Genomic DNA, 15,899 nt, shown 5'->3' with positions numbered 1-15,899 from the left:
TGATTCCTTCATCTGCCAGTAGTACATAGTAGTCAGGGGTCTGTCCTTCCATGATTGTTCCTCCTCTTGCTCCTCTTGCTGCTCTTTCATGGATTTCTGTTGCCTGAGGAATTCACTGAGCGGTCCCTTGGGGCCATCTTCCTGATACACATGGATATTCATTGTCTCATCCTGGATTGTGGTACTGACACTCACTGGTCCCCGGCCTCCTTCCTTCCACTTAGTGTACAGTGTCAGGGTGCTGGACTTGGGGTGGAACCCACCATGCATGGTCAGGAGCTTCCTCATCTTGATGTCAGTGGCCTCTATCTCCCATTGGGCCAGCTTATTATCCCAGCAGGGTACCTGATCACAGGCAAGCGAAGGTGTTGATATCTCAGATCTTGTTCTTATCATCATAGCGACCTTTGTGTGGTTTCTATTTGCCTATGGGATCCCCAGGTACTTGTAACTGTCCTCGATGTCTGCAATATTGCCTTGTGGTAGTTTGATCGTCCCAGTTCTGACTACCTTCCCTCTCTTCGTTCCCATCGGAGGAGGTGGCTGATAACTGCTCCATTCTGTAATTGGTATCCGTAGCCAGTCTTGTCAATTATCTCATTGAGGGGGTTCAAGACTATGCAGAACAGCAGATGGGGACAGAGCATCTCCTTGGTAGATCCTGCACGTGATGCTGACTTTTGCTATGGGCTTGAAGTTGGCCTCTAGGGTTGTATGTCACATCCCCATTGAGTTCCTGATTAAGGCTCTTAGGGTCCTGTTGATCTTGTACAGTTCTACGCATTCCAGAACATTCCAGAAATGCTCTGATGAGAAGATGAACAATTACTGCTGGTCTGAATTCAGAACAAAGTAAGTGACTTAATGGTAGTGATGTGCGGATCGATCCTGAAATATCGATTCCTCCGATACCAGTCATTTATGTTCTAGAATCGATTCTCACATTAAAATATAGATATTTTAGTAATTTAGGGTAAATTTGTAGTTTATCATTAACAGGAACATAGTGGAAAGGAACTATAACATTCTTATTGTCTACATTCGAAGGAACTACTTCCTCTTCCGCCTTTCATAGTCATGTGCGAAATACGGCTGTATAAATGTCTCGCAGCCCCTTGGCGTGCGCACTCATAACATAACTCATGATTGGAGTCATGTGCGGACGTATTTTACCTCCACAAACAGCTGAGATTTAGTTTGTGATACATGTGGCAAAAAAGTGAGGTTTTGCCGCAACACCACTAACCTTGTCAAACACCTCAGAGTAAATCATATCACAGAATATGACAAACGTATGTTGAGGCAAACTGAAGAGGAGGAGAGGGACAGGTGCTGATAGGGTGAGACAGACGTCTCTCGCGGAGTCCTTTAGTGCTGCGTGCAGGCAACGTGTTCAGTTTTTTATTTCTATATGATGAACTCTGCATTATTAAGTGATAAGAACTAGTAATCTTATGTCCTGTAATAATTATGACGCCATAATTTGCGATACAATAAATAAAATAAGTTTTTGTACAAAGTATCGGTATCGGATCAGTATCGCCGATACCACCCTGAATTTTACTTGGTATCGGATCGGAAAGGAAATCAGTGGTATCGCACATCACTACTTAATGGCTTTTCTGAGTTGCCAGAAAATTATTATTCTGAAAATCAAATAATCTATCACCATAGATTAATGTTTGTTTCACCATGTATTTATAAATGTGTTTATTTCCTTGCATTAGTTATGCATTGTTAATTTTTCTATTTTGTTTTTTCTAACACAATTCTAATTCCCTTTTTCTTCCTGACCCATGTGATACTGTGAATTTCCCCTTTGTGGGTTTGATAAAGTCTATATCTATATCAATGTGTGATCCAGTTCTTTTGTTTGTCTTTAATGTATTTACCCCTGAACGCATCAGAAACACACTGTAATCATTTAGGTAGTCTGCATGGAATTGACTTGGCCTCAAGCACTACTGGAGTTAGATACATAGTTGATGCTTCCAACCGTCCGCTTTCCTTTCCACTTAGTGTTACAAGGTACTGGGTCCATCCCAGCTGTCAAAGGGAAGAGAGAGGATAACCTTGGACTCTCATTGCAGGGTTCATGTGTGTTCACCCCAAAGAATTGTGTAGAGTAGTTAAAAATGTGCTATATTATCCAAATGGGGTCAAAATAATCTCTGCAGAAAACCAGCTGCGTTAACATTATGCTACACCTGTGGAAACTGAATACATCATTGGAGTGAATGTTTTTAAAGCAAATACTAAGATTTTAATTTTGAAACAACATTTCAGACAGGAGAGCAATTTTTAATTAATTCACGTTAATCCTTGTATTTTTTTGTTTTCTACAGTTTCAACAGTGATGATGAGACTGAGTATTTATATAAAAGTTTTTATGATTTGTTGATAGGTGTAAAGCCATTATAGTAGTTATTTGTTCAAGATAGTAGTAATATTTATTGCTTGTAGAGAAAAACAGTCCATTAAACAACTCATAAAAAAAAAAGAATAAATGACAAAAAACAGAAAACACAGTTATGATGAGATGAAAGATTTGCATGTAATGGTTGTGTGTTCTACATCAGTGAGGTACTAGCAAACTAACTGTAAAATAAACATCAAATCACTGTTTCACAAGAAGCTGATGAAGACATCCTTGTTCGAGTGCTTCAAACAGACTATAACTCTGTCTGAACAAATCATCTTTTTAATAAGGTGTGGCCATGATATGGTATCTGCGGGGCACATTAATAAAACTGCTTTTTTCAGGAATGAGGTTTATACTGTCAGGGCCTCCAGCACAGGAAAAAGTGAAATCCTGCAGCAATGATACTATAAAAATAAAAAGTTCCATACGGGCCAGAGACTCGCCAACACAGTTTCTCTTCCCTGTAGAGATACACAAAGGACTCTGATTAAAAATAATTGCAGGGCTCTAGACTAACTTTTTGTCACGGTTGCACTTGTATTCTAAGGTGCGCCAGCACAAAAGTTAGGTGCACCCAAATTTTTCAACCACATTGCTTACCATCACTTTTTTTTTCCGGGGGGGCAGCTATCCATACAGACAATATTGATTTGTAAATGACAATCTTGTCAACACAAAGTTCTTTATTTGGAGCACAGTTCTACAAGAAACATAAGTGACTGAAAAAGTGCTTGTGCTTTAAGTGCTTCACTGAGCGGAAATTGAAACTTAATACATCTCAAGATATATTAAAGAAAAGGAAATCTTAATTAAAAGGACCTCAAAGTGTCTGATAAGGCTTCAAAATGAACATCTCAATATCTGAACATCTAAACAGCTTGATATCTTATAGACTATCCTCCACTGCAGTCACGTGCCCCTCAGATGGCCAACTCCTGTAATTTGGCCTTTTTCCCATTTTTTTCTTCTGTGTTCGGGATGACACCTATAAACTTCACATACACGACATCATCACTGTATGTAGGGTTTACGTTCAAGCCATTTTTCTTGTGAAGAATTATTTCGGACTTAAAATAGGGATATTGTAACATTACATAGGCAATGTTAAACTTAATCATCATCTCGGCCTCCTCTGGTGACCGTATATGGCTCATTATCTTATGCCATCCCCAGACCAGTGTTAGACACAACCTGAGAGCTTGATGGCTCCGTGTCATAGCACTGGCTACGGACGGATCAGGCCTTAAGGAAAAAGTTATGAATCGTTCTTTTCATCTTTTGTCATTACCCACAGCTATATCTACTTGTATTGGGCCTAGGCTACTCACACCTCTCTATTCACCTGCACTTTCAAACGTACACACACGCAGGCCTACAGAAATATGTGGTCCACAGCTAATCAGAGAGGTCTCTAAATGGTTTAGACCATGATATGGGCATAGTGTGTGTCTCTTGTTGACCACACGGAGACTTTCAGAGTTGTAGGGACATTTTCTTTTACTCAAATGGCTGGTCACACCGGTGCGACCTAGGATTTTTTTAGTCACACCATTGAGAAATTAGGTTGCATGTGTGTCCAAACTGGTCACATTCTAGAGCCCTGAATTGCTTTTCACTGTAAATATCAAGATATTTGGGGAAAAAATTTTACGTCAACATGCAAAAGAACTGGATGATCAATAACTGTGTGTTGACTCTTTACCTGCAGAGAATGGCATGAATGCAGGGCTTTTCTTAAAGTTGCCATTATTGTCCAAGAAGTGCTGGGGATTGAAGGACCTGGGAGTGGCCCATTGCTTTTCCTCTTTTAGCACAGAGTGCAACAGCGGAATAATTACAGTGTCCTATTCAAAACATATATCTTGTTAGTGTTGCTGCTTTCAACATTATTCTCTGACTTGATATACAATAGGTTCTGTAATACACATGAAATCTTGGAATTGAGAATACCTTTGGGATTGTATAACCCTTGAAGGATATGTCATTCAGTGTGTAGTGAGGGAGGCTGAGAGGGAGATTGTCAAGAAAACATTGCACTTCATGGATGACAGCAAGTGAAAAATGGAAGGACTTCCTGTCCTCCATCCTGGGACAACGGCCTTTTCCAATAACAGTGTCAATCTCTTGCTGCATTTTCTCTGGACACAGCAAAGCAGAAATGATTACCACTCTGATTTGTTTTATACGTCCACCAAGGGACGTATTCCTAACCATAATGTATTAGGGCTTGTAAAGTAAATTCAAGGTCTTGTTTTGTAAACTTACCCTGTATTTTGGGGTATTTAATCAGCACGCTAAGTGCATATCTCAGGGTGGAGTTGGTGCTTTGTGTTCCAGCCAGAAACAGAGTCATTATTGTAGAGACCAAATTGTCATAGTGGAACTCAGTTGTGGAAATCTCCTTTTCCTGAGAGAAGAAAGTTGCCATTGTTCTCAGAATCAGAGAATCAGAACATCTTTATTGTCATTTTAACAAGTACAACAAAATAAATGCAGTCTCTGCCTTGTCAAGCAAAGTTTAAAATATAATTACAAATGAAATATAAAAATAGAGGCAGACTGTATTCAGTAATAATTAATAGAACCTTATTGCACATAAGCACTGTTGCACAGGATGTCACAGGATGTCATCCATTGCACAGTATTTGTCAGGCTAATTGTAGGTGATTACCTGTAATTCAGTACCCTAACAGCTGCAGGGTAGATGTTGCTATTTAGTCTATTGGGCTTTCTTCTGCTTTTATATCTATTGCCTGATGGGAGCAGTTCAAACAGGTTATGACAACTGAACAACCGAACATCTCACTGGCTAAGCTAGATCCACCCATTCCTGCCAAAGCCTTAAACGATGAAGGTTTTGCCCACATCAATCATTGCACTGCGCCCGTTGCATTACTAATTTACTTGTAATTACATTACAAACCACAAAAACACTCTCAACTTTTTCACATTTCATTCTCCAGATACACCACTCATCCTAGGTTTTCCTTGTTTGGAGGTTCAAAATCCTCTCTTAGATTGGTCCAGCCAATCATTCAGCCATCTTCCTCCCCGATAGGGGCCAGGTTCTTTTTTGTTGACAAAAAGGATGGCTGTCTCCGGCCATGTATTGATTTTTGCAGCTTAAATGACATTACAGTTAAGAATAAATAACATTTACACCTCATCAGCTCCACGGTTAAACCACTCCAAAGCGCCACGGTCTTCACCAAACTCAACCTTCTAAACCCATATCATCTGGTTCAGATCAAACATGGGGACAAGTGGAAGACAGCTTTTGAACACACACCTGGGACACTTCAAATATCTGGTTATGCCATTTGGTTTAACTAATGCTCCAACATTATGTCCCCACAGCATGTTGCTTTGAGGCTGGCTGAAAATCTGCTCCATGGTTTCCCCCAACTCCCGTACGTTTTTTCTTTAGCTACTGCTGGTGCTACACTCTGCTGGTAGCCAAAAGTCCATACAGTTGCTTAGGCAATGTAGGTGCAGGACACAGCTAAATTAAGAATATAATTTTTAGCACTTTCGATTTTATTAATTACCTACATTAATAAACACAGTAGTTGTAGTTTTGTGTATTCTTTTATATATTATGCTTAAGTTTTCCAACCTGGTTGATTCGAATAAGGAAGGAGTCTATGTACTCTCGTGGGGAGCTGGGGTCCAATGTGTCTTTGTGTTCTTGGATCTTCATCTTGATAAACTTTCTCACCTCTTCATACTCTGCAAAAACTTTGTGGTGGGGGCCAGGAAGATGGTCCATGAGTTTCGGAAAGAGGTTGTACATCTGTTGTAAGGAAGCATAGCACCATACATTCTTGTAAAGCATGTACTGTGTTTGGATAATTTTTCCAGTATGATTTTCAAAAGATGCAGGACAGACTCTGATGTATATATTCTTAATTAAACTAATTTTTAATTCTGCTCCCACTTTCAGTTACCTGACCTACAGGGCTGCTATTAAGCTTTCCTATATGAGAAAGTATGGTAAGGAGGCGCAAGATCTGCTTGTCTTCATGGCTGAAACGTTGACCAAAAACCACGCAGCAGATCACGTTAGACACAGTATGGCTCAATAAGAATGTGGGGTCAAATGGTGCACCTGCAAGAGAAGAGGAATCATCTGTCAAATTAACTAAGGACTTCACTTAGTTACGACATGCCCACACGTCTGACTTTCCCACTGTTTAGTCTGCGCTTCTCCGTTTCAAACTATTACAAGTTTGGTCCTGGCTAATCAACTTTTAAAAAGATTCAGAGCGTATGTTTGTTGGCACACGGCTTTCCAGAAAATGGTGTTTTCATGCATTTGACTGTGATTTCTGATATCAGTTGTGCATCCTGATGTGTTAACAACCTGAAGCTCACAAAAACTCTCTGTTTTAGCAGGTCATATTGTTTTTTTGGTGGTGGAGGTGGTAGTGGATGTCAATTCAGTAGTGGAGAATATTGGGTTAGTGGGATTAGCCTACTGTAATATGCTTCTGTTTTTCCAAAGTGAAGACTGATTATTTTGTGTTAGTATTGTAGTGTCCTGTTATGTTCATGGCAGGGGCGATTTTAGCCCAGTTTTGGAGGTGCTTCAGCACCCCCAAAATGAATCAAAGCACCCCCAAAGATCTCTTACTTTTTTTGGAAAATATTTGCTGTTTGTGGGACACACTACTAAAAGTATAAAAAGCATACAGTACTTAATTGAGATGGAACATTTTAACAACAAAAGTATAGATAACCCCTCCCCCCTCCCAAAATGGTTTGTTCCAGCTCGGCTCTCTCCTACTTGCTTTAGCGCCGTTGCTGCCAGAGCAATGGTGGCTGAGACGCAGCGGAGCAGAGGTGGAAGTGCCTTAGTTTAAAACAGGACATATTAGCTGCATTTAACTTTCAGTTACTCTTTATATAGTTAGGTAGGAGTCAGACCATGTTTCTTTTTAACTGAAAAACATTGCACCAGGTAACCTGCTGTGTTGAAAATAGGGCTGCCACGATTAGTCGACTAGTCACGATTACGTCGACTATCAAAATCATCGACGACTGATTTAATAGTCGACGCGTCGTTTGAAGCTTTGTAAGATCACAAAAGACGCAGGAACAAGTAGTAGAATTTAAGAGTGTAATAACGGACTGAAACAGAAGATGGCAGCACTGCATGTACAAGGATGCCAGCTGCCGTTAAACCCCGAAAGAAGAAGGAGTTTATTAAACTTCACCGAAACAATCTGCAAATTTCATTCAAATTTAATAAACTATCATCTTGTCTTTATTTTTAGTTAGCACATACCTTAAACACTTAGAGCTGTAAGCTAATGATAGTTATATGAGAGCAGATGCATGCTGGTGCAATAAGCTGTATGCTGTACATCCAATGGATGCATGATCTGATTAGTCGACTAATTGCAAAAATAATCGGTGACTAGTTGACTATCAAAATAATCGTTTGTGGCAGCCCTAGTTGAAAACGTGTTTTCCGACGATGTTTGCTCTGTAGTAAAATTAGCGATATTTGACTGCCCTGTTGATCTCATTGAAATGTATACAGCCTATTTAAAATCGAAAACTTAACATTGTCCGTAGCCTGCTGTTGTTACCACTGTCCTGTTTGAAATGTAATGAGAGAAACTGGTTATTTTGCCATATGTGCATGTGCCGATATTGAACCCAAGGTACTAACTAACTAACTGACTGGATGCCCATTAACCTTATAACTCCTGTTGTGTGTGTGTGTGTGTGTGTGCGTGGGTGTGTGTGTGTGTACAGATTGTCAGTCCAAAGAGGGAGAGAGGAAAGAGGGGAACATGAGGACAAAGTACAAGATCAGGAAGTACCAGGTAAGAAAACAGACAGGGAGAACTAACAGACAAAACAGTAACTGTTTAACTGGCAGAGAAAAAGAAAGACAAACAACTAATACAAACAACTCATACAATCTGGAAGTTGTGTTCTCCCTATATTAAAGCTGCTATACAGAATCTGCAAAACAAACTGGGTTGTCAGCCCTGGCACTGCATTACCATATTGAGCTTCAGTCAGAGGAAGTCACGGTTGCCAAAGACTTTATAAAGCTCAAGAGTGAGGCTGGTGCCATTCCAGATATGTTAACATTGTACAATCTTCTGGATAATCAGATCTTCCCCAAACTGAAAACTGTTATTCAGATTGCCCTAACAAACCCAGTTAGCAGCTGTAGCTGTGAAAGGTCTTTTAGTGTCTTGAGTCAGCTCCATACCTGGCTGAGAAGGACCATGGGTCAAAGCAGACTCCAGCACCTGGCTGTGATGTCAGTTGAGAAAGAGATGCGTGAGAGACTTGACCACCAAAATGTGATAGACAGATTTACCAACCTCAAGGTGAGGCGACATAGGTTAAAAGAAAAGAAAAAATCTGCAGAGCCATAGTAGTATCTGCAGTAAAGATCTTTTCATATATTGTATACATTGTACCAAAGGCCAAGTGTCTCCATTTTCTAATAATATTTTGTATATTTCAAGGACTCTTCTATTTTTGGAGTGTATTTTTTATGTATCTGTATTGTATTATACATACACTTTAGAAGTGAATCTCTGTCCAAAAAATGCACACAGTTTACTTTTTACTCACTATGAGCATCATTTATCATTTTCCCCAGTAATTAAGGTTAGGATATGTATTTTTTTTTTTTAAATTCCAATCCATTCTTCTTTGGCAGCATTTTAATAACCTTGATCAGATTTGATGGTTTTGTTACAGACTTTTCAAAAAAGTGTTTTGCTATTCTTTCAAAAATGTGGGGATTAAATTGTGTTAAAATGTACAAAACAGTGATGTCATGTTTTGTGACGAGGACCCAGGCACAGAGAGACTTGATGAATTTAAGAAACTTATGATTTAATAAAGAAATTTGCAGACTTGCACAGAGAGGGTAAAATTATGATGACTGATAATGGAGATGAAGACAACAGACGATGAGGACAGGGAGGAACAGGGGTTTAAATGCACCAAGGAGGCAGTCAGACAGAACTCGGGACAACTGGAGGCATTTAGGGATGCAGGGACTGACAGAGACGGGGAAGAAGTCTCATTGTGATGAGTAAAGTTTACCTTGCCTGCATGGGCAGCTCTCTGGGTGCTCAGTAGTGATGGGCAGATGAAGCTTCATGAAGCCCTGAAGCTTTTCATCCAATTGGTTCGCCCCAGCGCAAAGTGTCTTGAAGCTTCATTTGCTCTAGTAGGACACCTACTGGACGTAAAAAAAATATTAGTTGGCATGAATTGTGTGGACTTTTGCACACAGCCTGTAAATGTCAACAACAAAAGGAGTGTGTAAAACATGTATATTGTAGTGATGGCTGTATACTGTGTATATTGATACTGGCAGTATGGAAAATGATTATTTGGAAATGCTTAAAATGGAAATGATCATTTACTGTGAGGTGAGGTGTGGACAGTGGTTGTGCTTTTGTAACGTTGAGGTATGGACAGCTACACAGTCCTGCCTGTTCACATTTTATTCTGTAAAAACTAAATTTCACTGCTTTTATGATCTTTTTATACATAGCTAGGATTTAATGATTTAACAAATCTTTTAAATCCTTTGTCCTCCACAATGCTAAATGGCTGGGAGTCCTCAATCACCATGCGAACCAGGTCTTCATCTATTTGAGATTGTTCCCCTGAGGAAAGACAATAAAGACAAAGCACAAATATAAATATCACACACGTAACTTATTGCATTGTATAATATTGTTATATCATTTAGTAACATTACTGCATGCTATATTATCATGGCATTTGATGGTTCACCTGGTCTTGCTCCACAATCGGTGTTCCCCTTATTCTCATGCAAAGCTCTGTAGTGCCTAAGCATGGATGAGGTGTTGTTGTTATATCCCAGCTCCCTGGCACATAGCAAACACTTCACCTTGTACAAAAGTACAGACAGCTTAACATAAATTGTATTGCACCATCAGTATTATGAAAATACATCTTCTGTAGAAATTTACATACCTTGTTGGGAGGAATAAAATCAAAATGTTCCCATACAGGGGAGGACATCCTCCTCTTTTTAGCTGGCTCCATTCTCTCCGGACTTTCTCTCCTCACTCTCATAAACCTCCAAACTGTCTCTAACTCTCACTAACCACAACTCTCCATCAAACACCCACATTTTGAATGGAGTCTGAGGGGTTTATATCGCTGTCATATCTCGCGGCAAAGTTCGAACCACTTCCTGAACCAGTCACGTGGTACAGCTGGGCAGCGAGGCTTCGGACGTCATCATTTTCAGCTCCTCCCATAAATGAAGCAAGCCTCGATACGCGCATCGCGGAAACGCCCCCTCAATTACTCGACACAAGCTTCGAAGCCTCGATACAGAACGTCACATCACTAGTGCTCAGCACCCCCAAAGCTCTGATCCTAGAATCGCCCCTGGTTCATGGACAGGTTATTGTGTTTCCTTTTTGGTTATCTGGCATGATGTGTCAGTGACTTTAACACTGGTCCTTGTCTCTTTCTTTAGAGCATTCTCACGGCAAAGAGTGTGTACATTTGGGACAGCCAGAGTTGTAGATGAAAATTGGTATATGGGTGTGGTCACTAGGGATGATAGTGTTCCATATAATGTTTTATATATCAAAATATATATGTATTTGTTAGGGGTGCAACGATACACAAAATTCATGGTTCGGTTCGGTTCGATAATTTGGTGTCACGGTTCGATATTTTTTCGATAGAAAAAAATGTTCATGCTTTTTTAATTTGTCATTTATTAAAATTATAAATATATATTTTAACTCAAACGTACAGTTTTTAAATTTAATGTTGTTGAAACAACAAAGGGATAAAATAATAAATCTATCTGATCGAGAAATCACTCAACACATTAATGAGCAAAATGCAGTAGTTCCAACCCATTTAATTGCCCATGTGGCACATCCGACATACTGTTTTACTTTTGTCCATGACGCGCTTACCTTCAGGGTCATACTTCACATGAAGATCAAAATAGTTCCAAAGGCCAGATCTAAATGAGGGTGGGGGAGGTTCAATTTGCCATGTTGCAACGAGCTTAGCTTCTGTCTTGCTAGCTTGCGCTGCGCTCAGTGGATCTGCGCTCGACAGTGCAGCCCAGGCGGAGGGTCGAACGCAGATCCACTGAGCGCTCAACACAGACAGCATCGTCAGAAGAAAGGTTGATAAAATAAATTAAAAATTTTGTATTGTTCGATACATATGCGTACCGAACCGAAAGCACTGTATCGAATGGTTCAATATCGATACAAGTATCGTTGCACCCCTAGTATTTGTTTTCACTTATCAACATTTAAATTTTTTAATATGTTATATAAATATAGGTACTATGCTGTGCATAGTAAACATAGTTTGGCATATTGCACAGTAGCCCTTTTCACATCAGCTGAAACTATACCTTTTAATTTATGTATGTGAGCCCTCATATGTTCACTCTCTTCTTGGATCCATTCTTCCATCCCCTTGCGTCCCATCCCAAACTCTCTTAGAGTGGTCAGTGTGAAGCGTCGCAGCGGACACCAGCGTTCCCCGTTACTGCTCCCTAAACCTGAAAGATTAAACCACTTACTAAAGTAATGGAAGAGTAGCCATGCTGATTCATGGAATAATTAAAGCACTAGGGAAAAAAAATCACGTGTGCCTTGACAAAGACAACATATTTGAGTGATCACCCTTTACCATATTTCTTGTTAGGGTTGTGTAGAAATGGAGTTGGTGCTCTGCCTGTGAAGTCATCTGCTTGATCCACCAAGGCTTCTTTCACAGCATCATATCCTACCAGAAGTACTGTCCGCTAGGTATACTGTCATCACTGGCCCATAGGTTTCACTGAACTAAAGATATGTGAATTGTTCAAATGATAAACATTCATCTGACGTTTTGTCTAAATACCAACATGCTGTTAAAGTTAAATTCAGTGTGTTGATTAAAAGTGTGTCGGCCTCCTCAAATTACGAGAAAAATTATTGTACAACTTAAAAAACTGCACAAATATTTAAAAAAGTGAACTCTTACCTTAACAAAACTTTTAAAAGGTGCTTTTTTGTCTATCTGTAGAAGGTTTCCTATGAGAGGAAGTGCAGTGGGTCCTGGAGGCAAATGCCAGTTCCTTTTGTGTTTTATATTAAACATCCACAGCAGAGCTAAGATTAAACCTGCCAAGATGACAGTTGCACAAGATTCCATCCTGCTCTATATAATCTAAAAACTATAAAATACACAAAAATACAGCAGCAAGTCAAGGAACTAGAAGCAAAAAGAAATTTCAACAAGACTCAGTGTTATGAGAACTATGAAGTTCACACTACAGCTACACAAATAAAACTACAGAGAGCCCTGTTGAAAGAAGAACTCAAAGACAATATAATTTGGGATTAAGACTGCAAAGTCTAACTAAGAGTAAAACTATACTAACAGAAAAGGATAAATCAAAATGAAACGGTAATAAAAATAGAAATTAAGATGTCAACAACCCAAAAGCTTGGCTTTAAGACCCAGGACAGTCACATATATATATATAGTCACTGTTCTTTAAAAGATGTGTTTATGTTTAACAGGGAGTTCGCGTAAGCATGGAATATGACACTGGTGGGCTTACTGATTAATCACTCTTCTTAGTTAACCTTCAATTTATTAGGTTTTTTTTGCTGTGAAACATTTTGTTATTCGGCTTGGACATTATGGACGAAAACATTAAATATACTTGATGTTTTCTGACGGTTGATGTACTAGAACAGCCAAGCCAAGTGGGTGACCCCTTGCCATTTTAAAACCCCTTCATCTCATACTTCATGACTTTTCTCAAAATGGGCTTATTCATCAAAAACTGAATTTTAGAGTGTGTGGCATCAAAAGAAAAAACTACATTTCATTTTTACCCCATATATATACAAAAAAATCCCCTCTCACCCTTCCTTCCAGCTTGGGCCTTGGAGCTTCAGGGTCCTGCGCAGTACTTTTGCTGTTCCTGGGAACTGTGCTCTTCCTGACAGAGATCTTGGATGTTCTTCCAATCTTGGGATCTGCTGGAGCCACTCGCTTAGCTTGGGGGTCACTGCACCGAGTATTCTGATTACCACTGGGACCACTGTTACTTTTACCCTCCATATCTTCTTGAGCTCTTCTCTGAGCCCTTGGTACTTCACCAGCTTATCGTGTTCCTACTTCCTGATGTTGCTGTCATTCGTTATCACTACATCTATCAATATGGCCATCTTCCTCTGCTTGTCCACCGATACAATGTCGGGTTGGTTAGCCATCACCGTTTTGCCTGTCTGCATCTGAAAGTCCCACAGAATCTTAGTTTGGTCATTCTCGACCGCCCTAGGGGGCATCTCCCATTTTGACCGTGGGAATTCCAGGCTATACTCAGCACAGATGCTCCTCTATACTATGTCAGCCACTTGGCTATGGTTATTGGCTCCTGCTAGCACCTTGCACCCTTCTGTTATGTGCTGATTGCTTCAGGGACATCTTTACACAGCCTGCACCTTGAGTCTTGCCTGGTGTGGTAGATCCCACCCTCTTAGAATCTTGTACTTGGAGCTTGTTTATATGCTGATATGATTAGTGCCTCTGTGCTGTCTTTCTGTCCAGCTTTGTCTAGCGACTCGTAGGATTTCTGGATGTTAGCTGATTCCTTCATCTGCCAGTAGTACATAGCAGTCAGGGGTCTGTCCTTCCATGATGGTTTTTTAATATGTTATATAAATATAGGTACTATGCTGTGCATAGTAAATGTAGCTTGGCATATTGCACAGTAGCCCTTTTCACATCAGCTGAAACTATACCTTTTAATTTATGTATGTGAGCCCTCATATGTTCACTCACTTCTTGGATCCATTCTTCCATCCCCTTGCGTCCCATCCCAAACTCTCTTAGAGTGGTCAGTGTGAAGCGTCGCAGCTGACGCCAGCGTTCCCCATTACTGCTCCCTATACCTGAAAGGTTAAACCACTTACCAAAGTAATGGAAGAGAAGCCATGCTGATTCATAAAATAATTAAAGTACTCGGAAACAAAATCACTTGTGCCTTGACAAAGACAACATATTTGAGTGATCACGCTTTACCATATTTCTTGTTAGGGTTGTGTAGAAATGGAGTTGGTACTCTGCCTGTGAAGTCATCTGCTTGATCCACCAAGCCTTCTTTCACAGCATCATATCCTACCAGAAGTACTGTCCGCTGCCAGCCTAGGTATACTGTCATCACTGGCCCATAGGTTTCACTGAACTAATAAAAATTATTTGTTTTAATGATAAGTGTTGCACACTTGGACAAATGACACTTCCAGGCGTGCATGAGTTCAGAATGTTCTCTTTACTTGCTCATTTGCAACTGCAAATACAAAACACAAGCACTTCAGTTCAGCGTAGCTGCACTCTGCAGGCTATCTGTGCAGTAGAACACACAGGACCCCAAAGCTGCCCGATTCAGTGCCTGCGTGAGCGCCACCCGTGGGAATCATCATTGATCAGAATATCCTAGCTGGATTGCCAGTTATCACAGTATGTGTCAGAAATAGTAATAAAGAACTGAACGCATAATGTAACAATGATAAGAATGCATGAAATTATGGAGAGGGGGGGGGGGGGGGCAATATCTATTACAATACTTCCATCTGTGTCCACCCATTACATGAGTCCCACCCTCTCCCCTCCAAAAATGAATGTCATCCCGACAGCAGTAGCTTCACTGGGAGTCAGCCTCTAAAGATACTTTCTGTCCGGTAACAGTCTTTGGCATGACATACATCTCCCCCTTTATGTCATGTACCAGCAACAGACACTACTGGCCAGGCAATGTCTGTAAAGTCTCTCCGCCACTCAGGCGTGTTCTGTATCAGACTGAAGGTGTAGACCTATCACTCTACCATGTAACCTTTTACACAGACACACATTTACTGCTGTATATCTCACATACAAGCCAGTATCTTTCTATGTGTAGCTAGTCTGGTTCTGGTACTCCCTGTTTAACTCATGTGAACTATTAAACCAATACATGCAGTTGTTGCTCTGTCAAATTTGCTCTTTTTAACATTTGCTACTGTGAACACTTCCCTTTATGTTTAAACTGTCACCACAGTAAACTCAACATGTGACAATGAACTTAGTTTTTTTTCTTAGCTGTGGACATCATTTGTGTCTGTTTATGACTGATGGCTGACCTAAGGTGTCATACGTGAGTGTCTTGGGTGGATTTCTGCATCGAAAAGGATACTTTCTTGTGGGAACTGGCTGTGAGTTGGGCTCTCCCTCGTCTTCTTCATCAGATGATGACACCTGTTCTTGACTTCTTCTGTTCTCCTCCATAGACAGCTCACTTCGCCCTGCCTCCTCCTCCTCTGCACTTGACTCCAGTCCACCTTTTCCACCCTCGTCTAGGCACTCGCTGCTGACACCACCACTTGACAGTTCTCCGTTAGCTTCTTCTGGCTGGAACTCCTCTGCCTCTGCCCCAAGC

The 15,899-nt window shown here is 40.4% G+C and overlaps 1 protein-coding gene and 1 long non-coding RNA gene across 2 annotated transcripts; one reads left to right on the top strand and one right to left on the bottom strand.

Annotated features, from left to right (window-relative positions):
• Positions 1–2,131: 2,131 nt before the first annotated feature.
• Positions 2,132–12,926, bottom strand: LOC146503749 (cytochrome P450 2F3-like). The gene is given in 10 exon segments (XM_085130898.1): positions 2,132–2,883; positions 4,125–4,266; positions 4,373–4,560; positions 4,688–4,829; positions 6,039–6,215; positions 6,370–6,530; positions 11,835–11,984; positions 12,116–12,225; positions 12,227–12,270; positions 12,452–12,926. Coding segments are annotated over 10 exon segments (1,467 nt in total). The 5' UTR covers positions 12,623–12,926; the 3' UTR covers positions 2,132–2,701.
• Positions 6,523–8,775, top strand: LOC146503750 (uncharacterized). The gene is made up of 2 exons (XR_014868735.1): positions 6,523–7,335; positions 8,186–8,775. It is a non-coding gene; the product is annotated as an uncharacterized LOC146503750 (long non-coding RNA).
• Positions 12,927–15,899: the final 2,973 nt, after the last annotated feature.

Source organism: Neolamprologus multifasciatus, chromosome 14 (assembly GCF_963576455.1).
Source record: "Neolamprologus multifasciatus chromosome 14, fNeoMul1.2, whole genome shotgun sequence".
NCBI lineage: Eukaryota > Metazoa > Chordata > Actinopteri > Cichliformes > Cichlidae > Neolamprologus > Neolamprologus multifasciatus.
This window is presented reverse-complemented; position numbering and strand designations above follow the sequence as displayed.